Source organism: Semicossyphus pulcher, unplaced genomic scaffold, assembly GCF_022749685.1.
Source record: "Semicossyphus pulcher isolate SPU_LCO1_2020_fin unplaced genomic scaffold, fSemPul1.0.p SCAF_6, whole genome shotgun sequence".
Taxonomy (NCBI): Eukaryota; Metazoa; Chordata; class Actinopteri; order Labriformes; family Labridae; genus Semicossyphus; species Semicossyphus pulcher.
In genome coordinates, this window is record NW_027211737.1 from 21975446 (window position 1) to 22000283 (window position 24838).

The window sequence follows — 24838 nt, forward strand, 5'->3', positions numbered from 1 at the left end:
AGAAATTAAATTCCACGAAGTTAAGTCCATTATGAATGCAGGACTTTGTGTTGGTGTTGTAAAGCTGCTCAGCGTAGCTGCAGAGTGTGACCTGAATACTGGTCAGTGATCTCAGTTTAATGCTTGTGCAGGTGGAATTGTTTTATGATCAGAAGTTTTAATCACGACTCATTCCGTTTTACTCAGTACACTCCGAGGCACATGATTATATGACAGCCTTTTATTCTAATCTCTTCACTTTCAGTTTAACCCTTTCATTGTTTCTTGCATTAAACATTAGACTGCAGCAGGAGCAACTATACAGTCTTAAGAAATTACCATTCCAGTTATAGGACTGTTTGTCTAAGAATTTTATGTTTTATTTCTACATTTAGAAATGCTTGACATTCTGATTTGACAGTTGAAACTTGGTGCCTAAATATTCAAATCAGGTTTTTTTTTTAAATCATTTTAAACAGTGTTAGGTCTGAGATTTTTTTTAGGACCCAAATTAAAAATCACAGAAATTTTTTTAAATGACTTTTAGAAAAATAAAGGGAAATTAAATGCATTGATTGCTGAATGTGTGTTTGTCTTGATAAATTCAAATGTATTTAAATTAAATATGCTTTTTTGTTAAATAAATCCATTTTCTATTACAAAGTATCACTCTATGACACAAGATATTAAATGTAAAAGGCGTTCTTTGTACTCTTTGATGTGACATATCAGAGAATGAAATAAAGAAGACCGCCCAGTCTGTTTTTGATTATTTTATTGCTGTTTATTTCTCATATGCAGTTATTTAACAGGCAGATAAAAATTCGCGATACTGCTAAAAGGTACCCACTACCCACAAACAGACCAGTCCACGCTCTTTGTATTCTTCAGCATCTGGAGGAGACAGCTCAGAAGCTTAGATGGCAGAATTGAGATGGTGACTGTCACGTCCTACTGACAGCAAGGCCGTAATGCACTTCAAGTAGTCTGTAACAACAGTGAAGAGAACAAATGATGGTACCAGTCTTGCCTCTAGAGGGCGACACTTTAAATATAATAGATTTCTCATCCTTCCACTTGTACAACTCTTACACGTAATTCTATTGGTATCCAATGCTGATGGTTTAAACGGTGACATTTAATCAGATTACGTGGGAGAAAAACTTAATTTAAAGGAAGAGTTTGTGTTTTTTTTTCTCACCTCTATATATATTTTAAGTTACTTTCTTCATATTCTGTGACTAATATATGTTATTATTTACAACCTACATTTATTTGTGCAAATTGTTTGTAACTGGGCAAAGAAGTCTCAATAATGACTCACACAGATCCATTTTTCTGTAAGTCTCAATTTGAAATTATAATTATCATACAGTAACCATCTAAATAGGCCAAATACATTTCCCCTGGTAACTAACTATTTGGACTAAAGCATAAAACTAAACATTTGGATGTGGCTTGAGAACAGGAGAGCTAAGTAGCTACTGTATTATTATTATTATTATTATTATTATTATTATTATACATTACATTATTATTGTTTTAGGGAATTAAATAATTTTAAATTTTTGAATCTTATCTCTCCATAGTCTTTCTTATGGCATGGAAAAAACTAGCGTTCAAAGTGCTCACAAATTACTGACGATCTCATAATCTGAAGTCATGCCTGAAAATTTCCAAACTATAAATCGGCCTTGAATTTATATCTCCAATTCATATTTTAGGGCACTTACTTCCCTAAATAGGGTCTTTCAGGGATATTCCTTCGGCAGTTCATTTTGCCGTTTCTGTCATCAACTTGTCAGAATGTTTAAAATTTTAATGTGTGGTTGATTTAAAATTGACATTAAGGTTGGCATTCAAGGTTTATCTTTGATTTATTGTCAACAAACCGCACAACCTGAGAGGAAGTTGTGCCTGGGAGTCCAAACTCAGGGCTCCGTTACTCGTTGTTACAGACCGGAAGTTGTGCGGTGTATCCTCAAAGGTTGTTACTGTTCCTCTCTTTTCTTTTACAGCCTTTTCTTCTTGATATTTGGGAATATAACATTATATTTGAATTGTCAGGTAGGTCTACATACAATAAAAATGATACTTTATTGGATGTAACGCTGTGTAGTTTACACTCCCTCTCGGACTTTCCTCTCTTTACCTTACTTTAGCCTACTTACTCTCTGTTGAACAGACCTGATAGGGAAACACCTATGGGAAACACCGACAACATTCATGAATAGTTTATACTGTTTAAGTTAGATTCAAATGTCTAACGTGTTAAAGTGGCTCTTTTAAGTTTGAAAAATAAACAACAAAAACAGTAAAAATCAAAAAGTATTTACTTGTTTATAGCTGAACATTGAACTCTAACAGAGGCAGAGATACAAGATTTATGTAAGTACAACTTGAACGCCGTATGGTTTCTGTTAGGCCTATCATTTGTTTTTAATGACTTTTTTGTTAATAAAATAAAATACAGGAAACACCATATGAATAGCATTATATTTATAACAGTAGGTCAGTTATTCCCAAACCTTAGCCTCTCTAAAACAAAGTAATGTCCACTTTTGACACTTATCACTGCAATCAAATTAATACCAACTTTAACGTCTCCTGTTTTGTATTAAACTTATGTTTAATCATTCTGTAATTTCAGGAAAAATCCAAAATATAAAAGGAAATCTTTGGATTGAATTATGTTTTGTCTTTCTTTTCTGTCCTGTTCGTTGCCCCTCAGCAGCAGGTCAAAGCCTCCCCACCCTACAGAGCAAGCATCTACCTCAGCCCTCTAACTAGCCGCTGAGGCCCAGCGATGCCTCTGTTTAGGATTTCGGGGAAAGGTGGCGAGGCGAAGGCTCTGCCCAGGTGGAGGAAGATGAAGAATAGGAAGAAGACATGCAGGAAGATTGATGATGATGGCTCTGTCCTTTCACTGACACGTCTGTGTCTGCTGAGCCTCGCTGACAACATGAAGGACGTGTGGGCCAAAGACTATGCCGACAACTACCTGGATCATTACTTCTTCAGATACATCATGGGGCCTTTCAACTTATTGCGTGAGTTTTTAGGGCTTATTTAACAGACATCGATCTACTTACAGATTATGTGATTTACAGAGTTCTTCTAATCTGTTCTCTCTTTCTGTCTTTTCTCTCCTTTCTCTCTACAGCCGGAGAGCTGGTTAAGGATCTAACACGGCTGCTCTGTAACAGAAAGCAGTTGTCCCGAGCAGCCCTCCACCTGCTGCTGGTCCCTCAGCTCCGGGGTCTGTCTCTGGAAAAGTGTCCTGGTCTGGTCACCTCTGTCCTCTGCACCCACATTGCTGCACGTTGCCAGGTCAGACAGAAACACGTTATCACTTGTTTAAATCTTGTTAATGTTTCCTACAGTTTGGCACGGTAATGCGTCTTCATATTTCCCCTCAGGGTCTGTGGAGTCTGGACCTCTCTGGAGCTCAGCAGCTGCCTTCAAAGATCCTGTCTGAAACCTTCGGCAGTCTACCTGCCCTGCGCTCACTCTCCTTGGCTGGTACAACATGTGACAGATGTGTAATCAGGACGATTGCCAACTGCTGTCGTCTCCTTCGCCATCTGGACGTGTCCTCCTGTCATTTTCTTTCCCCTGCTGCACTACTTCCTCTCGGAGGCGGGGCTTCCTTTTTGCTCTCTGGGTCTTCCTCTTGTTCTCCTTCTTGCCGTGCACTCTTGCCTCCTCCTCCCCTGACCAGTCTGCTCGCTCTGGATATCGGGTTTGGGGAAGAAGAGGGAGACCCTGTAGCGGCAGCTGCTTACATCCTCGTCTCCCTGCCCTGCCTGGAGACAGTCGCCATGGAGGGCCTCTCACAGGCCTGCCGTTTGATCCAGCACAGAGAGTTCGACCAGACTGATACGTTCGCTGACAGAGAAGGAGTACCCAGGCTGGACGAGATGTGGAGGTATAGGCAGCACATGGACAGGTGGGATAATAAGAAAGACGGAAAAGAAGATGAGGAGGAGGAGATAGTGTGGGAGGGGTCTTGCAGTGAGAGTGAGGAAGATTCAAGCAGAGATGAAGGGCCGAGCTGCTCTCAGAGTGAAGAAGTGGAAATGAGGAGAGGAAGAGTTTCATCACAGTCAGGTGATAATCGCCTGATCCTGCGCCTAAAGGACGTCAAGGGCTTATCATGTGACTCCCTGGAAAGTTTAAGTCGATTATGTCCAAAACTCCACTCTATGTCTTTAAACAGTGATGATGATGAAGATGTTAGAGGAAGAAGTCAGGGGTCTTTGTTAGCCGCAGGCCTCAAGAGGTGGTCAGGCCAGCTGAGGAGCCTCTCACTACACCACCCGGGCCCTCTGGTGGATCTCCTTCCTGCATTACAAGTATCAGGCTCCTCCTTGGTCTCTCTCACCCTGGAGGGAGTAAAAACCAGCCCCCACAGTCCTCTACTGGAGGTCATCACAGCTTGTCCCAGACTTAGAGACCTGCACATGTCTGCAGAGCCTCCTAACACGCCACATGAAGAAGAAGAAGACGACGAGGGGGAACAGCGGGGCGATCCTGATCTTCCACGGCTGCCTTACCTCTGCTCTCTAACACTCAAGTAAGGCAACTGTTAAGGTGATTAAAAACAGTGATTAAAACACTGAAGACATTTGTTCTAATGTTTTCAAAAGCAAATAGTGCAGGCTTGATTAGTTCCTAATTGATTAATCCAATAATCAACACATACATTTGTATATAACATTTCTTAACACAGCATGGGAGGGGGGAGCATTATTAGTCATAAACATCTGGCGTACACTCATCCATCACTGGTAGCCTTAGCAAAATTCTAAATGCATCATTAAATGCCCGCTAAAGCATTTGAACGAGGCGTTCATTCATGGTTTTTCTTATCACTAAACCCCTTTTTACAAAACAGGAGGAATACAGATGTCTAATTTTCTTTGTGTCTCCTATTTCTCTGCAGATTCTCCTATGAGCACAGCAAAATGAGTCCCTTCGTGTCCTGGATGTCCTTAAAGAGAGTTCTAAAGTGTCTTCTGACTGGTTCCCCTTTACTGGAGAAGCTCTCGCTGGTCTCCCTGCCGTGTCCTCTGAACAGCGTTTTGCAGGATGTACTGCGTGTAATGGACTTACACTTTTATCCCTCTGCTGATTCTGCGGACGTACCTCCCATGCCACTTGTGCGGCTGCAACACATCGACCTGCAGCGCACAGATGTGCAGATGACAACCGTGGAAAGTTTAATGCAACGGAGCAAGAGACTCAAGTGCATGGATCTGAGATGCTGCTGGCAAATCAGTAAGATGGACTTCAGCAATGCGACGGGCAGTAAAGTCAAACTTGTCTGGTCGTAGTGAAGAGATGGGCAGCAACAATGCTTATTGAAACATAAATAAATTGCATTTACAGTGTCAACTGCATAAGTATCTTAGCTTGTATGAATATAACTCTAAAGCAATTTTATGTTAAGATCCTACAGACACTTTCTGATCTGATTGTTTTTGCACTAACAGATTGTAATATATATTTTATGACAATATGCTGATCTCATATCAAAACGCAAATACCTATAGTGCCTTGAATGGGTACAAATGTATCTTCTGTAATGTGTTTAAAATAAGTATTCTTACTACCATGTTTTTCTAAGATCATGATGAATTGAACATTCATGTCCTTTCAGGATACTTTCTACATAAAATTACATAACAGTTTGAAAAAAAAAAATGATTTGTATCATTTTCAATAAAAAAGGTGGAACTGCTTCAATTCCTTGACTTTTTATTGTTCATCCTTTCAGAAAGGACTAGTCGGGAGTAGCATCATAAGAAGATTGAGGTTGGAGCATATCGGATTGAATAAATCTGCATCTAATAGGCAGACATCTAAAACCATGTGTGCTCTGTCTGCATAATTGGTGTAATATTGCAAAGAAATATTTAAAAAGATTTTAAGAGAAAAAAAGAAAACAAATGGTTTGTATATTATTATACGATTATACTATAACATTATTATAATGTATACAATAATGTAAGAAAGCATCATTGCAAACAAACAATTTTAAATGTATGATAAGAGAAAATGTGTATGTTAATTAGAATTATAGTTTAATTAGTGGATGTGTGTGAGCCATAGAAGAAACAAAACAAATATGAATATAATTAAAAGTTAAATAGGTAGAAAATGCATTATGACAGAATCTATAATACTTTATGGAAAGAAAAAATATAAAGGCTTAAAGAGCAATGAAGACGAATTAATTAAATCTACAGCAGATTGACTAATCAAATAGTTTTTTTCCTGTTCCATATTCCTGCAAGTAGGTGGCGGTTAAGAGCTTTACTCCTGGTTACAAAGCACTATTAAATGGCAAAGAAGAAAAGGATTGTTGGGCGGGTTGGGTTTACCCATTATGTTGTTAACCGGGCAACACGGAGATGAAAATCAAACACTCCTCGGTCGGCGAACCCACGTCACTCACCGGAGACCTGCCACATACCAGACCAGCTAAACATTAGCCAGCGGTTAGCATCTGGCCGCTCAGAAATGGCAGTATTTCCAGAAAAGAGGGGAGTTTTACTTTTTTGTTAGTAAGTATGACATGATTAAGGTACCGCGAACATATAACTTTACTGAGTTTATATCGACTATCTGTAAAAATATGTCAAATTGTAGTCTTTAAGCTCGCTTCTAACGTTACAGCCAAACACGTAACATTACCACAGTCACTTATCACAGACATCTGAACATGCTAACGGTAGCTAACTTTTCCTGTTTATTATAACGCTAGTGGCTATTTGTTGCTTGCAGTGAATTACGTTAAAATTGCCCACTAAAGCGGCGAAACGAAGCGAGAACATATTGTCATGATCACTAGTCAGTGCACATTATATAACGATAGACCTTTTTATATTTGAGACCACAATTTGCTTTGCAATTATCAACCGCGCATTGTTATAATTTTCCCTAAAGGTCATGTAGACATGTGAGGGGAAAACAATGGAGCCGCTGAACCAACCAAACCTCCCTCCTTCAGCAGACTGATTCTTGGAAGTACATCAACAAGTTGAAGACAATCTCCGTCATGGGAAGGTTGGTCAGATGTCATTTGTGGGAATGTAGATTTGTAAACTTTCCCTCATCTGTGACATTTTAAAGCATACTTTGCTCATACTTCTGTTGACAGGATCAGCTTTTCGTGCCTTTTCCCAGCCTCATGGCATTTCAGCCTGCCATCCCAGGTTCTTCCTCGTCTCCTGATCCCCTCCCTCAGACAGCTGCTCTTTATCGGCCTGGTTCTCTGCCTGATAGGACTGCTCTACCTGCTACTTGTCACCGGCAAGGGGGCCGCCAGCTGGACCAGAAAGGAAAATCACTTCCACAGGTATACTAACGGCTTCCCTCCAAGTGCTTGAGTTCGAATAAACTTTGGCAATATTAAATGAACAATTTGTTGTCCAAAAGGCACTTGGCAAGGGTGACTGATGTGGATGCAACAGATACAAACAACCCCAACCTGAACTATGGCCTGGTGGTGGACTGTGGCAGCAGCGGCTCAAGGGTATTTGTGTACTGCTGGCCCCGGCACAACGGTAATCCTCATGAATTGCTGGACATTCAGCAAATGAGAGATCAACACCGCAAACCAGTGGTCATGAAGATTAAACCGGGTAAGATACAAAGTCCTCTCTCCTTGCTTGTCAAAACAGTGTTTAAAGGAAAAGACATGAGCACCGTTTGTTTAAGCCTTTGAATTGATCACATATAATGCACGACAAGCAAATATAAGCTAGCTTGTTATTTACTGTAAACAAAACTTTTTAGTCTGAATGTTTTTTCCTTGTAGGTATCTCTGAATTGGCTAAAACCCCAGAGAAAGCCAGTGATTATATCTATCCACTGTTGAGCTTCGCAGCCCAACACATCCCAAAAAATAAGCACCAAGAAACACCCTTATACATCCTGTGCACAGCCGGAATGAGAATCCTGCCTGAAAGGTACAGTTGAGCTAAACAAGCATTATCTAACTGTGTAAGCTTACAATACTTACAGAAGCTCCAGATATAAATAAAGCTGCAAGAAATGTTTAGACTCAGGCATTCTGACAAAAGAAAACTATCGCTGTTTAATATGCCCTGCATTTTGTAATGATGTTGCTGCTGTTGTTTAATTTTAGTCAACAAGAAGCGCTTCTTGAGGATCTGCGGACAGACATCCCAGTCCACTTCAACTTCCTCTTCTCTGATTCCCATGTTGAAGTGATTTCTGGAAAACAGGAAGGTAAAGGAAGAACTAAGGAAAAGACAGTGATGAAAACCAGCATGCTCAACTGAAGTTTATTGATATTTATCATTTTATAAAACATTTAGATATGCTGTACGATATTTAACACAATATTTCTAAATCACCTCTTCATGTGTGTTCAAAAGTTTTCTGACATCCAAGACAAATAATATTAGACACAATATTTTCATTTCCTAAATTGGGTTTAAAGATCCTCTGCTGAGTTGTGGATTTTACTTTAAAAGTAGTGAAAGATTATTAATGCTAGTTAAAGATATAGTCTTAAAGTTCTCAGTTTTGTTCTCTTTGGTGGCACCTTGTGGCGATAAAAGGTAATTGCAGGCACATAAGTCCCAGATAACCGTCTGCGTTGGGCTCCAGTTGTAACGGTTGTAACCCTTGAATTTCCTCGCTGACGGTCGCTTTCCTTTTTAGACCGTTTGCCTTCATCTGAGCGTCGAATTTGTTTCTTTTTCTTTGGATTTTCACTTATTTTTTAAGTTTGTAGTCATCGATCTTTTCTTTGTTTGTTCAGCCATAGTAGATTACAGTTTACTCGCAACACTTGCAGAGACAGAAAAAGCTGCTGCTTAGCTCCACCTACCCTCTCTGGCAGACCAACCACTGCTGGGTGATGGAAAACACATCACTAACTGGCACGGCTTGTGATTTTTTTCTGCGTATGTCGCCACAGTCACCCAGTCCATAAAAATACTAAATAGTGCAAATGCAAAGGCTTTCATCAGTGGGCCATAGGCTCAATCGGCATTATGTTTAAGATTATATCTTTAAAAAAAACATATTAACATAATAATGTGTTGTCTTTTGCTTCAGGTGTGTATGCATGGATTGGAATAAACTTTGTCCTTGGAAGGTTTAACCATGTGCACAATGGTAAGTACACAAGCAAATTGCATGTCAACTGTTTTTTCATTCTAAAAAGTAAAGTTAAATGACAATCCTTCCCTGCCTTCCTGACTCCGTCTCCTCTCTCTGGTTCATCTTTCTAGATGGCGAAGCTGTAGTGGAGGTTCATGTCCCCGGCAATGATCAGCAGGAGGCACTGGTGAGAAAAAGGACTGCCGGTGTCCTGGACATGGGCGGGGTCTCCACACAGATCGCATACGAAGTGCCCAAAACTGTAAGCTTTGCTTCTCCACAGCAGGTTATTATCCACAACCAATTCTGTTTTTGTGCTGTCTTTGGTTTTTGTCACTCACCCTTTGTTCTTCTCCCTCCTTCAAACCTCTGTCATTCCCTGGTTAAACCTGTATGCACCATTTTTGTCCCATGGAGATGATCTGCTCTCCATTCATCACTGTTGAAGGCATACTGTAAGCCTGCTGCATGACTCCATAGCAGGATTTTAGGACTGAGAACATTAAGTAATTTATGTAGAGACTGTCAAAATCAATTCGAAATGTCCATGTCAACCTTTATCTATGTGTTGTAGTGATTTGCACAGTAATACATTCGGCTTATCCATTTTGCTGTCATTTTTTCTTTGCACCACATAATGTTCAATTGATTAAAAACATGATAAAAGACACAACAGAGTTTAGTTCATAAGGCCTCAAACAGAGGCGCTGTAATAATCTATATTAATGCGTTGCATGTCAGCATTTGTGTCTCATCTATGAACAAACATTGATATGATTGACCATTATTATTATGAGGGTGTCATCATTCCCAAGCTGATCTTTGTTTGCTCCCCAGGAGGAAGTTGCTAAGAACTTACTGGCCGAGTTTAACCTGGGGTGTGACGCACATCGCACAGAGCATGTTTACCGTGTTTATGTGTCTACCTTCCTGGGTTTTGGAGGGAATGCAGCACGCCAAAGATATGAGGAGAGCCTCATCAGGAATACTGCCACCAGAAACAAGTGAGAGACTGTTTTTTATGATGGTTTTCCTACCTGTCAGTTTTGTGTGTACTTACATTGTATCCCTGATTCCTCCAGGCTCTTAGATCAGCACATTGGTGAGACAGCAGAGTCCCCGCTCCTGGACCCCTGTCTCCCCTCAGACCTGCAGGATGAGATCGGCCCTTCTACACAGAAGCTCCACCTTCGAGGCACAGGAGACTTTGACCTTTGCAGACAGATTCTCCAGCCGTTCCTGAACCGCACCAGTGAGAACCAGACCTCCCTCAGTGGGATCTACCAGCCAACCATCGACTACAACAACAGTCAGTTCTACGGCTTCTCTGAGTTCTACTACTGCACGGAGGACGTGCTGCGCATGGGCGGGGATTATAACGCCTCTAAATATGCCCGAGCTGCCAAGGTAAATGCTTCATGTACTGTTAGGAAGCAAGACAGGTTTTATACTCAATGAGCTGTAACTTAATCGCTATTAAAAGCAACCTTCTGCTGTTATAATTTGTCTGTGAAATAACCATTGTTAGCACTGAAGAGTTTTCCATTGTCAAACTGTTTCATATTCCATTTCATGTAACAATTTTGAGACCATTGAGCTCTGATTGCACTTGTGGTTTAACACTTACAGAGTTACTGTGCCACCCAGTGGAAGATTCTGCGTGAGCGCTTTGACTCTGGCTTGTACGCCTCACATGCCGATCTTCACAGACTGAAGTAAGTCACGCAGGATTATCCAACAGCTTCCGAAGCTTAACGAACCAGTCAACCACACCCCAGAAAAGATTCCTGATAGTAAGGACAGGAATATTTAACACCGGCTTCATGTCTTTCCTCTGCAGGTACCAGTGCTTTAAATCAGCATGGATGTATGAAGTACTGCACTCAGGCTTTTCTTTCCCAGCCAATTATAAAAACCTGAAGACGGCCCTGTTGGTCTATGATAAGGAGGTCCAGTGGACTCTTGGAGCTATTCTTTACCGAACACGATTTCTGCCTTTGAGGTAAGGAAGAGTTTTTCTCTCCTATGTGCATTTTTCTACTAAGCAAGGTTTACAGAGACTGTGGCTTTAAACTGTATTTAGAAGCAGGAGGAAAATAACAGCTGAGGTCTCAAACATGTCCTAACTGTGGAATAAAACTCTGTCAAACTTTAATACATGACATATTATGGACACTGAATGATAAAAGTTATTTCAGTAATAAGTCAGCAAAAGTAGCAATCTCATGCTCTCACAGATTAAAGGAGCAATGGTCAGTCAAAGCTGGTGTTCTCTGTAATCGATAGAAGCAATAATATTTGAAATTGGCGCCATAGCTGTGGAGAAAGTTGTACAAACAGCTCGTGGTTTCTCCCATTCTACATTCCTACAACACCCAGCATGCATTGCGCTCCACCCTCTGAATGGAATGGCCCAGCGAGAGACGCTGGAGTGAAATACTCCGGTACAGAATTTGAAATACGATGAGAATATACCGGTGGATCATCTAAAAAATCTTCAGGTCTGCAGTCTACATTTCAAATCTGACGATTTTGAACGAGACATGACATCAGAGGCGGACCTTCTCGATTGAGGAAGTGTAGTTTAGCAAGGTCCCTGGCAGACTATGTTTTCCAGGGCCCATTGGAAAAGCGGATAGCATCCTCCAAAGACACGATAGGACTGAGGTTGAAAATGGGCGAACTGGCCCTAATAAATAGACTATTCCAAAAGAAAATCTATTCATATCAGATTATAAGCTCACATGTGTTGTTAATCTTCAAAACAGTTTTGGTCCTGATCAGCTTACTTTGTGTAAGCTTGCAGTTTGGCAGGTTTGATTCAGGACTCTTGTTAGATCATCAGATCAAACCTCCTTAGATCTTACAATGAACTTTGCCTGAACAGAATTTCTGACTATCTCTTTGTGCTTAAAGCGTCTTATTTGTGTTTCTTTTTGTCCTCTCTCAGGGACATCCAGCAGGAAACTCTGAAAGGAGTGCACTCTCACTGGCGGCACAGCTTCTCCTTCGTCAACAACCACTACTTGTTCCTGGCTTGTTTCTTCATTGTGTTGTTGTCCATTATGCTGTACTTACTGCGACTCCGCCGCATCCATCGGCGCGCAGCCCAGCGCTGCACCCCCTCCTCTGTAACCTGGTTGGAAGAGGGCATTGGCTCACCCACACTCCCTATCAACCTCTGAAGTTTGTAGAGCATAACGTCTGAACAGCATGTCTGACTTTTCAGAGCCTGTCGACTCCCCTTTTTCTCTCTGAGGTCATCTACTTGTTCTGTCAGCTTCTACCCTGAAAACTGAGGACGGACAATTGGTCAAATGAGGAAGATCTTATGTGAGTCACCAGGCTTACCTGAGCCATGAATATATTTGTGTTTAAGTTATTTTGTTTCTATTAAAATGTCTTCTAGAAATCATATTCTTGCCTGCCACATACTCCATGGTCAAAGTCAAACAGCAGCTTCCTCCATGTGTCTTTGATTTTATTTCTAAAACAGAAAAACAGAACGGTACTTTGCTCGCTAGCTAATCTTCCAAACCCAAATAAATGTGCAGTTTATGGTTGGAGTTTAGCTAAGTTAGACAAACCTACTGCGGGGGTAACTTATCGGGCATTCGCCTTTTATTTATGCCTTTTTATATGTGTGTGATCACATCTTTTCTTTGTTGTTTTTACAATTGTTAAATGGTATAAGCACTCGCCATTTCTACGGAAACCTCGAATGCAATATGATTTATAATTAGTGGAAGGAGCACTTTTGATGCAGTAAGGATGCTTTTCCCAGTTTGAATGGTCTTTCTTTTTTAATGTGTGTGTGTGTGTGTGTGTGTGTGTTACCCGATTAGTTCTGCCTCAACAAGACAAGTAGCCTTTCATGGTTATATTAGTGCAATACATGTCTTGTCACTGAAACACATCTGCTCTTTTGTTGAGAGTATCGCTCTCTCTGACAGCCCTGCTGAAATTCTTGTGATGAGTCGTCTGACTTTGAAGTTGGACACCGTTGCGTATATATTTACGTTGAGCTTCATTTTCAGAAGCCGTCATATCACTGCTGTGAGGGGATCCTACATGAGCGCACATGCCCCATTATTTAAATAAGAATGGTCAAGTGAAATGTTTGCACAGATGAATGCTAAATAATTGTTGTCACATTGGACTCCTGTAATAAAGGTTTTATGGTACACTTCTTCTGCTGTTTTCTTCACGTGATCAAGACGAAACAAATGGTGTCTGCATTTCCTGAGTTAATCTCAAATCAGTGTTCGTCTAAAAGTACAATTCAAACATCTCTGTCACAGAAAAAGGTGAGTGCTTACCCAAGTGGGCTCTTGAGATTGCTAAAGATGGGGTATGAGTTTAAATGCTGCACAAGAGCTATAATCCTCAGGAAAGCCACCAAATAAGTGCAGCTAGTTGCCAGATAAAGTTTAATGATGTAGCCGTTCAGAAGCATCCTGAGAGAAGTGTTCTTAGTCCACAGCCTGTATTTGATTTTACTTGCAGATGTGACTACACAAGGCTGCTGGTGATGCAAATAGGAATAGGACTTAAACTGCACATGTTAGGGTCATCAGCTGTGCACAAAAATCTGTACTTTCGACTCCTTACATTCTCAAAACAGGCTCGTTACTTTAGTTTTAATGCATGTGAGGGGAATTCTCGGTTGTTTTTATTTTGGTCTCTGCACGCTGCCTTCCCAACATCAAGACTGATATCAAAGCTGTAAAAATGTATCCAGGGGATTTTATTTTAAGCTAGAATGTTTACATCTAATCGTCTTTGAATTATTATTATTATTATTATTATTGTGAGGTTTAGTTAGTTTTGCACAGAGATGGTGCAGAGGAATACTTTTTACTTTTGTTCTTAAGTATATTTCAGAGCCTGTACTTTCTTACTTTTACTTGAGTAAAGGAGTTGAAACAGTACCGTCTTTTTTTACACAAGTATCTGTACTTCTACTTAAGTATAGAATGTGTGTACTTTTGCCACCTCTGCTGACAAATATGTAATATATAAATATGTAAATATGTCATCCATTACTTGTTGTTACATAACACTTTTTCATACTGGCTTTTTTTTTCTGGTAACCAGCATTATTTTAAATGTGTATGCTTTAGAAGAGTCAAGAAGTTGTGGTTGCATCTTACCAAATACAAGACCAGAAAGCAAACTTTTTCCATGCTGTCTCCTGATTGTCTTCCAGTATCTTTAATCTCAGAACAAAATACATTGTAGTGAGTTGCTCTCACAGTCCCTCACTTTCTCCAGCAGGCTGTCTGCTTCTTCCTGGTATGTTTGAGTGCTGGTATAATAAAGGATCTGACCCTGTTTTTCCAATTAAACTCCAGACTTTCTTCAGTAAATATTTTATGAGTGTAATATCTCAGCTGTAAAAAATCTAAAATAAAATCATTGCTGATTAAGCCATATTGTTCCTTCAAATCTTGGAAACATTTAAATGATAATTTCCCAATTAAGTCCAAATATATATGCAAACCTCGCTCCTGCCATGTTTTGAAAGTTGCATCACTGTTTTTCATGCAACTTAGGAAGATATGTTCATTGTAAACATGTTCACTGTTCTTATGGTATAGAGCATTATGTGACAAAGGTCATATTGAGGCTATCGAGCCTTGTAGTTATTGGTAGAGGAACAAGTTATTAAAAAAATAACTCTGTAAGTGTGCCAACTAGTTTATAGAAATAAAGTTGTGGTCACTACTACTGTTTTTTACCATTAACAGGTGAAAGTAGTCAGTGTTATCGCGATAGTTATAAGGTTAAGCTGTAACGTAGCTTCAACAAGTGGCTCTTTGAAATGTCAGGCTCCTAAAATGCTGAGTCACTGATACACCACACTACTTGGCTGACACACCTGCAGGGACACTGTTGTGTGCTTTGTGTGCACAGCTTATGTTTCAGCCAATGGTGAGTGACACAGGATAGTTCCGTCTTAAGTGGAAAGATATTATTTACAAATCAAAAGTTTTATAATGAAAACAGACAGCTCACAAATGGGAAGAACAAATTGTTCAGATGTTTCTCTTTGACGTGTAACATGATTGATAGAGCCTCTACATTCTTAGTCGAATCAGATGGTATGCTAAAGACAGGCTTCAAGCTGGATGTCAAGGTGAAATTTAAACTTCTGGCCTGACACAAGAGACGGGATGACACAGCCAAAAAACAAATGATAAATTATTAAGAATAAGCGATGTGGTGAGAAAAATGTGTGGACATTCATTGAGCTTCCTTGGGATTATTTGTAAGGAACAGGCCCCTTAATGTAATGTAATTTGAACATGTAATTAATATGAACCTATAAGATAGTTATGTTCAGGACTTAAAGTGTTATCAAAATGTCATACTCTTGTTTAAAAGCTGAAACCAAAGAATATGAAAACATACCTGCAAATCTAAATAATCAGTCTAAATAATCAACAAAAAAAATTACTTAACTACTTACTTATAAATAATATGATATATATGATATGTCGTTTAGAACAAGTTCAGTTGTAATGCTGCCTGATAAAGAGACCAAACCTACATATCTATTCAAGCAGGAGTTTGCGATTGCACTTTTGTGAAACCCATTCAAAAACTCTGAGAGAGACAGAAGCAAGCAGGGATGGACAACAGGGGGCTGGCTGTGAAGTGTCAGAGGAATTCACCACGAAAACTTCTCATTGGCCGCACCAAACCAAGAGCCCGCCCTTTTGTTGAGTATTTGAAAAGGATTGGCCCATACTCGCAAAAGCCACGCCTCCAGCTGCCAACGTCACACGGGCGCTGGAAGTAACTCCACTAAGTAGTGTGATGGTGTTGTGGTTGTCCATGCCGCCGACTCCTCTCTCTCTGAGTGTTATCTCTTACAGAAGACCATCAGGGAGAGCTCACCACGCATGGAGTTGAGCTCGGACCCTGTGGTGGTAACACTGGAGATGTCGCAAATCCAAAGCAAAGACGATGAGCCTTTTGATGGTGACGGCGACTACGAGAGCTTGCCACCTCATGCCTCAGTGACGACCCACATGACAGCAGGAGCTGTGGCTGGCATACTGGAGCACACGGTGATGTACCCCGTGGACTCCGTCAAGGTAACGTACTCAGAGGCTGCCTACACAGCTCACTACAGCTCATTCACTAACTAGCTAAAAAGCACTGCTAACTGTGCAGACAGCATGCTACAGCCAGCTAACGCACGTTAGCTGTAAAGTGTTGAAGCAGCCCATCCTTAGTTAGCCTCAGTGTTAGCTAATGTATGCACGAGCACGACCGCCTGCCTGTTTCAAGTAGACTGAACTAACTAGTCAAACAGGCTTGCCTGAATGAAATCAGAATAAAAATACCTTCCTATTAGCTAAAAACAGAGCAAGTGGTTACAGTTTTACTATTATTCTATTCTTTCTCTATATAACTATAAACTTTGCTAACATAGCAGGCATACTGAACACCCAGTGTAACCTCAATTTACCTGTGTCACATTTTAACAAGGTGAAGGTTGGAAAAAAAGTTGTATTCATTTAAGGCTCGTTTTGCCTTGTGTCTCCCAGTTTCGTTTCTAAGTCACAGCTGTTATTTTCATACAAGGAAACAAATGAGTTATTTAGACTGACGTAGGGTAAGTGAAGGTCAAGTAACTGGCTTGACTGTACGTCAAACTATGTCAAAACTAAACATAAGACACCACGACATTACATCAGGTCTTAAAGAGAAACAATAACTTTGTACAATGTTGCTAAACTCTGTTTGCAGTGACAAATAATTGTTAAGTGGTCACTCATATTTTCATTAAATTAATACAACTTAACTATAACCCTGCTGGGCTAATTACTTTTAATGGACAGGGTTAGAAGATTAAATCAATATAGTTTTAAATCTATACCATGTTTAGTCTATTCACTAATATGATACTTGTTGTATTAATAGATGTGAATTAACTGACTTGTTAAGTCGAAATAAAAAATATTCCAATTTAGGTTGTTAGGTTGTTTCTTTATATTTTGATGACGGGTAAATAAAGAACATAATTTAATAACTTCTTATGACGTCACTCAAGTCACGAAGAAGATCAAATTTTCATCTCTGAGTCTTAACCTTACCAACAACCAATCAAGTTGTAAGGATAGGCCACTGCCCAAGTAGATTTCTTTAAAGCTTTCTACTTAACTGACATATCAAAGTGGTTTAATGTCTTTCATACATTCATAATTAAGGCTCAGTAGTTGGACCGGCCTTTGTAATACAAACACTTGTAGGGGATCACGTGAGTTCATACACAAAGAAACCTCCTCTGGCTGCAGCACTTTGTATGACTGCTATCTGGCAAATGAAAAAAACTGATTAGTTCTCCAATTTGAAGTTAAAAACTATTGTTGAAATTAAATTATTAGTTATTCTAAACCCTTCTTCAAATTACACGTGTGACTGCTCAGCAAACTGTTGGTGTGATTGTGAACTTTGCCCCTTCAATCCTCCTCTTCTGCTAAGCTATTGTTTTCTAACAATGCCGTGTTGTTACTAAGATTTGGCTTGCTGCTCTACCCTAACCATAATCCTGACAACTCCATTAATATACCGAAAAATAAGTCATTACATCCCCTTTGTGTCAGTGTCATAGTCTCCTAAGTCATCTTTCCAAATCAGCATGTGTGCCATTATTACTCAAACAGTTGTTGCCACTTCCTCTTGAGGTTTCTCAGTTTTCACAAGCACCTTTCATTCAGTCTGATCAGTGCAAGGCTGAACTTGACAAAGGACTTGTTTTGAAATGTCAGCGGATCTTAACAGATAAAAGAATGAATCTTTCCCTTTCCTGTTTTAAACTTTATCTTATTCCGTGAACAGTATAGAAAAAACACAAATGACAGACTCCAATGCAATAATTTTCCTGGTCAAGTTTCTAAATTAGGAGTCTCTGTTCGATTAAGAAATAAATTAAGTGTCTTACATCAACCTTAAGAAGACGTGTTCTGAGTTATCGAACCTGTTAACTCTCTATATGTTTCAGCCTCCCTGTGAAGACCGAGACACAGCTGCGACTCAGGGAGTAACCTGATGTTAGGAGGGGGATCTTATCGCCATTAATCAGCCTCATGCAGTAAAGGGTGTGGGGAAGACGTTGTTGTTCTGTTGTGTTGATTAGTAAACTGCCTCGGCACGAGAAGTGAAAGGCTTGGTATGAAAAGATGTGACATGGTGTTATGTAGTAAACAGGAGTTTTTCTTTTGTTTTTAGGATGCTTAGATGGCTTTGTTCCCGCAGGTAGAAATGGATGCTGATAGCATTTTAAAGCAGACAACAGTCGTGTTTTGTTTAATGCTAGAAGATCATAAAGTAACTTATTTGGTTGAGAACCAAATGATGGTCTGCTCTAAAGCTAGTCCTAAATAGTAACCAATAGTTTGGCTTTACATTTCCCCTTTTGTCTTCAAAGCTCCTGTCAGGTTAGTCACAGCTTTATTTCACATCAACATTTGAGCACTTTATTACAGAATGTTATGAGCAATAATGATCATAAATTATATCACAAAAAACAACATTATTAATTTATTAAACCAATGTTTTATGAAGAGTTATGTATTATTGGACTATTACAGATACCGGCTGCTTTTGACACGACTTTAAACAGTTTGCACATGGCATCCTACTTTTTAAAATCATAACTGTAGCCCAAAAATACATTACTTTTTGAGGACAAAACAGAGGTCAGTATTTGAGAGATAAAAAAATCTCATCATGTAACAGGCCAGCAGTCATTTTATGGTTGAAAATATACCTGTCATCGTTCTGTGGTGTTCAGCTCCAATGCAAGAAGCAACATGCCAGTTATGTAAAGAGGGAAAACGAAAGCGTGTAAGTAACGTGTTCATATACGTCTTTCATGTCCTTTCTTAGACCATCAAATAGTGTAGGCTTTTTTTAAATCAAAACCACAATCCTTCAGAGATCAGTTTTATTTTGTACGACTAAACAGGCTTTTGATTACTGAAGAGGTACCTCTGTGTCATAAGGTCCTTTATCATCAGGAGTACAGAAAGAGCACAGACCTACTGTCTAGACTTTTAGTAGATTACATTGTAAGTAGTTAACATCTTTTATCTATCATTCAGCCTGAATATGAAAATAATTCACTCTTTTTATCTTCACCAGAACAATGAAATTCATTGTGCATAAATTCAACTCGCACAAACTTGAAACGTAAACTGCTCTACCAAAGCTCTGTGTGCCCCAAGTTCCCAAATCAGTTTCAAACGGAAATGTAACAGATATTTTATTGTTAAGCCAAAGGAAGGAAACACATGGGAACATGCTGAGGAAGATAGACTCGGCCTATCTCCTGAAGCAGCCCCAGATCTCCTCACAAATAAAAACATGCTTTGTGGTGTGCAGATAACTTGGCATGGTGCGTTTAAACAAAGAGCTGCCACAGCCTCGCACACCAGCCTTGGGAGAGACACGCATCACTCAGTCAGGACCTCGCTGCTGCCAAGTACACTCACTGTCAGAACAATGTGACAGGGAACAATGCATCCAGAATGATGATTACACCAGGTGCCCACTCAAGAGGCTCTCAGAGTCACATGGAATCTCTCACCGCTATCAAGTCTCACCAAACTGGAGCAAATATAAAACAAGTTTGAATTTCCGTCCTTACTTTTTCAGACCAGGATGCAGAGCCTGCAGCCCGACCCAAACGCACAGTACAGGAGTGTGTACGGGGCCCTGAAGAGGATCATCCGCACAGAAGGGATCTTCAGACCGCTGAGGGGCCTCAACATCACCATGATGGGAGCGGGACCGGCTCATGCACTCTACTTCGCCTGCTACGAACGGGTCAAACGCTCACTGAGTGACGTCATTCAGAATGGAGGCAACAGCCATTTAGCCAACGGTACGAGTTCCCACGTTTCAACACAAATCACTCCACTGTCACAGCATCTGCTTTCACACCAGGCTAAGCAACATGGCCCCAAGGGGTGTAGTGTGGATAAGCCATTTTAATGCCATATCCTGTTTACAATGGCAAAGATGAAGCCATAGTCCAAACAGGAAAAATCAAACATGCTATCCGGAATATTCCAGAACATAAACCAGAGTTTTTTGGCATTAAAACACCAGAAACAGGTAGTTCCTCCGACTACCTTAACTTAAATATGGCTTATACCCTTTCCAAGTGAATTTGATGTTTAAATGTATGTAAACACAGTCATTTAAGATCTGTTAATGTTTCAACAGGTGTGGCAGGCAGTGTGGCCACTGTTCTCCACGATGCAATCATGAACCCAGCTGAAGGTAAGAAAAAAAGAGGGGTCGTCCTTGCCTTTACAGGATTAAGTCGATGAAATCCTATATTGTCAACAACAGCAGAAAACCAACGATTTACTGATTCTGATGCTGAAGTTTTTTTTCAGTGTATTAAGTGACATATATTTTATTTCCCTTTGTCATACAGCTCCAAAAAATAATTTGAAATGTGAGCAACATTGTTAAGCTTAGTGACTTGTTTATTAATTATAATGAAAAGTAAACTGTTTCTTTAAAATCAATCCAACATACACCGTCCTGCTGCGAGTATGGAGTCCATACAGTACAAAACTACAGCGCTCAGTTCAGACCGACAGCTCACGTTTGTAATAGTTTGAAACGTTTATAGCAGCAGCAGAACATAGCTTGTGTTTGGCGTCTGGGCTCCGACCTCATCACTCCCCCCAGATTTATTTTACATGTAGAAATTTGAGGAGTGATGAGATAATATCTTAAACCTCCCTAGCCGGAGCCTGCAGGTGGATGCTGGGGTGGTGGTTCAATTCAATTAAAATTCAATTCAAAACAACTTTATTAATCCCTCTAGGGGAGCAGCTTGTACATAAAAGTCATAAGAAAACACAGGGAGGTACAGACAACAACAGATTATACGTAATAGCTAATAAATGAACTAACTAATATGAACATAACTAATGTATGAGCGCAGTACTGGTGCAGGGCAGCGTTGGCAATGAAGCAGAGAGAGAAAGACCTGAAATCCGGCATCTTAAATAGACGATAGCCAAATTAGGAGGAAGTGTTTGTCACGTGACTGTGGAGCGTGACGCATGGCAAATGTGAAATCAGTGAGTTGCCTGCCTGAACTAGCTCGCAGGCGTCGCCCCATTTGTGAAAGAAAATAGTTTTGATTCGCTTTAAAATGAAACTGTAGCCCTTTTTAAATTTGAGATTAGGCAATAAAACTTTAAAAAGGAGCGTCATCACGCTGACTTTTTTATACGGAACCAAAAAATGCCGGCATGTTACCGCCCCGTTGTGTGATTACAACGTTCATAAAAGGATTACCTTCTAATAAGACTTGAATTTATGACGTACAGGTCTGACAGGAATATTACTTTCTTAACAATAATAATGGTACTTAACCCACCCTGCTTTAACTTAATTCACAATCATTTGCTGATGTAATTGTCACACTTGTGTCCCGTCCTGTTTACAAAGACTTGGCAGGGGGGGGAAGTACGCTGCTGTTAAAATGCTGTATTAAAGGGGATAATAAATAGAATATGTGATGGGTTTGAACTAATGCTCTGTTGGTTTTGTTCTTTTCCTGGGGCTTATTTACAGAATAATCGGTAGAAGATGCATGCAAAAAGTATGTGACTAACATGTAACACTGTTCTTTGTTTCCTTCCTCAGTGATAAAGCAGAGGATGCAGATGTACAACTCTCCATATCGAGGACTCATGGACTGTGTCCGAACCGTAACTCGTACCGAGGGTGTTGGAGCTTTCTACCGCAGCTACAGCACGCAGCTGACCATGAACATCCCTTTCCAGGCCGTTCACTTCATCACCTACGAGCTCATGCAGGAACAGCTGAACCCGCACAGACACTACCACCCCGGCAGCCACATCGTGTCGGGCGCGGCCGCAGGAGCCGTTTCCGCAGCAATAACCACTCCGCTTGACGTTTGTAAGACTCTGCTCAACACACAGGAGAACGTAGCGCTCAGCTCCATGAACATCAGCGGACACCTAACGGGGATGGCGAACGCCTTCAGGACTGTGTACCGGCTCGGCGGTATGGCGGCATTCTTCAAAGGGGTCCAAGCTCGGATTATTTACCAGATGCCCTCCACTGCTATCGCCTGGTCTGTGTACGAGTTCTTCAAGTACTTCCTGACTAAACAGCAGCTGGAATCAGAGGCAGGAGCTGGACCGATGTAATGGAAAATGTTCTGGAAAAAAAAACACACCTAGACTGAAAGCAGACTCCAACTTGAAGCTTTTTAAGGAAGTAACTTCAGTCATTGTCTCACAGGGAAGTCATCAGGTTGGTGGATTGGCTGACAATGGCACTCCCTATTGTTCTCTTACCTAAGTCTGTGTGTTAAGATGAAGTTGCACAACCAGGATATGCAACAGATACAACTATTCCTCAAAAGACAAACACGCATAGAAGGATTGAATCTTCCTCTTCCTCCTTCACCCCCACTCCACAAATGCACCAACTCTCTGAACTCTGTTTTCTACATCTGGTGACCGCATAATTAAGTTGTCTTTAATGATGTTTATGGATCTTAATATTGGAACTTTTTATTTATTTTGTTAGCTTTTTCCAGGCTCGCGTTTTAGGGATGCGGAGGACCCACGATGCTGTTTGTTTGTTTTATTTCACTGTGTATTTATAAGAATCATTACAACACATTCCTTTCATTCACTCCTCGGCCAGCGGAACAGTCGCTCTTTCCAAGTGCCTCATAAATATTAACGCTGCTTCACGCTTGTTTCCTCTTTTGCTCTCTTGATTTTTTTACAGAGAAATCTTTTTTTTTTCCTCCGTATTTTGTTGAGTCAAAGTTCTTGCAAGGTGCACTGTTCTTTATGCGCTAGGTGGTCACATCTGTTAACATCTGACGTTTTTTTTTTTATCTTTGCATCAGATGGTCAAGTATAAATCTGCAGCTTTTTTTGATACATTTTCTGCTTTAAGTGCAAGATAGCATGTTTTTCCTCTTTAGACGCCCTCTGTCACTCCCATCATAAAGATGTGTGGGCGTTAATGGTCCTGTTTGTTACTTTCCTTGTCAAAGCGCAGCACTACAAGACTTCTGAATCACGCACAACAAAAGTCTAATTGAAGAAACCTGTCGCAGAAGAAGGCAGCTTGTTTCTGTGTATTCAAAAACAAAGAATATATATTTAAACAACAGAAGTCATGTTGCAGGTCCGAAGGTGGATCAAACACGGCTGTTACTTAAGATAATGGCCACATACTAGCTTCTGAGTGGCCTATTGTTTGTATGTGTGTCATATTGACCTTTGACCTAAAGGTTGTAGATTGTATATAAAATATTTTTAAGTATAAGTTTAAAAGTACGGACTTCCTGTGATCCAAAATGTAACATCATAAGTTGGATTTGATGTTGAAGCTTTGTTACCGTGAGATCGAATCAGCTGGTGAGCAGGCAGTGCAGTGTCTTTTATTTCCACTCATCCTGTTGTAGTTCCATACTTCCTGTGTGATCTGCTCTCTGCAGCCTCTTCTCTATTTTCCATTCAGTAATCAAGACATTCCTGCAGATATTGATGTAATCTAGCAAGCAGCCACATTTATTTGTTTTTAATTATGGAGCTTTTTTTAGTGAAGTTCAGAGAGTTCATCTGATTCCGTTCGTCTCACAGTTTCACTACGCTCGTGCTGTCGAGTGTTCGTTAATATACCAAAGACATACATTGTGTGCTATGCATCTTTCCTTTAACCCATTATTAGGATGCTAAATGCTTGCCCGCTTTTACTCCACCTTTACGCTCCTTAAATTGCATAACCTCCTCTGTATCTCACGTTAACCTCTGGAGGCTGTGTGGTGTCTGAAAGGTCTTTGCTGCCTCTGTTTTTTTTTTCCAGAAACCTTTATTGACTAATGACGTTCTTGACAGCACAGCAGATACAAGTTAACAAAGCAGGTAAGATCGGATATTGTAAATTATGATGAATATTTTAAAAAGATTACATTGTAACCAGATTTTTTATTTACCGATCAGTTTGCTCAGATTATTTAAACTAATTAAACTAAAATTAAGGTGAATTTCACATTATTGGATGACATGTTTTGACAGCTTGAATACATAGGCTGCCTAATTTCCATATAATGATACAGCTGTCTTATTCCTGTTTAAATCTAATCACAGTTAGGTTTGTGTGTCGCCCAAATCGTGTTTCTTTTTAAATTATTAATGATAAAAAAGTGAAATACCCAGGTCAGAAAAGTTTAAATTTATTGCGTTATACTTGCATTCACAGTTCTTGTCCATCTCCATTACTCCTGAGAGGTGTCAGTCCATAAGAGTTAGTTATAATTCCCAGTCTGTGTCCAAGTGCTCTAGTGTATCTAATAGGTTCTTACACGTTGAAGGTGACGGTCACAGGAGAGCTGATATAATTGTATGTGGGGAATTCCTTGATGTAAATAATGTTATGCTATGTACGCACAAATGATTGAAGTGGGAGTTGGGATTATTTTTTTCCATCTCCACAACAGGAAAGCTTGAAAGTTTGACCATGCAAATATGAACTGATTGTAATAATGCTGCTACAGTTTGTAACACTGGAGCCGAAATAAACATGCAAGTGAGATATGCTGCGTTTCTGTGTTTCTTATCTAAATTAATATACACTTTGATGCTTTTATGTTCTGTGTCACTTAAAGTTTTTTGTTTGGAAG

At 40.0% G+C, this 24838-nt stretch overlaps 3 protein-coding genes across 5 annotated transcripts; all 3 read left to right on the forward strand.

Moving 5' to 3' along the window:
• The first annotated feature begins 1996 nt into the window (after positions 1 to 1996).
• Positions 1997 to 5707, forward strand: LOC138610760 (uncharacterized). 2 transcript variants are annotated; one of them, XM_069683573.1, is made up of 5 exons: positions 1997 to 2046; positions 2714 to 3029; positions 3143 to 3309; positions 3399 to 4555; positions 4925 to 5707. In XM_069683573.1, exons 2-5 carry the CDS (start codon positions 2786 to 2788, stop codon positions 5313 to 5315), a joined length of 1959 nt encoding a protein of 652 aa, XP_069539674.1. In that variant the 5' UTR covers positions 1997 to 2046; positions 2714 to 2785; the 3' UTR covers positions 5316 to 5707. The 2 variants fall into 2 exon arrangements, with proteins under 2 accessions (XP_069539674.1, XP_069539675.1); XM_069683574.1 differs by having other exon boundaries at positions 3399 to 4572; positions 4925 to 5013.
• Positions 5708 to 6431: 724 nt separating this feature from the next.
• Positions 6432 to 13299, forward strand: entpd4 (ectonucleoside triphosphate diphosphohydrolase 4). 2 transcript variants are annotated; one of them, XM_069682866.1, is made up of 13 exons: positions 6432 to 6548; positions 6931 to 7050; positions 7145 to 7342; positions 7423 to 7628; positions 7805 to 7955; positions 8135 to 8238; positions 9076 to 9135; positions 9252 to 9406; positions 9958 to 10124; positions 10203 to 10527; positions 10750 to 10835; positions 10961 to 11122; positions 12071 to 13299. In XM_069682866.1, exons 2-13 carry the CDS (start codon positions 7043 to 7045, stop codon positions 12303 to 12305), a joined length of 1857 nt encoding a protein of 618 aa, XP_069538967.1. In that variant the 5' UTR covers positions 6432 to 6548; positions 6931 to 7042; the 3' UTR covers positions 12306 to 13299. The 2 variants fall into 2 exon arrangements, with proteins under 2 accessions (XP_069538967.1, XP_069538968.1); XM_069682867.1 differs by having other exon boundaries at positions 9252 to 9382.
• A 2690-nt stretch (positions 13300 to 15989) lies between these two features.
• On the forward strand, positions 15990 to 24750 carry slc25a37 (solute carrier family 25 member 37). Its single transcript, XM_069683803.1, has 4 exons — positions 15990 to 16223; positions 19792 to 20020; positions 20365 to 20421; positions 21811 to 24750. The coding sequence occupies exons 1-4, from the start codon at positions 16029 to 16031 to the stop codon at positions 22338 to 22340; spliced, it is 1011 nt and encodes a 336-aa protein (XP_069539904.1). The 5' UTR covers positions 15990 to 16028; the 3' UTR covers positions 22341 to 24750.
• Positions 24751 to 24838: the final 88 nt, after the last annotated feature.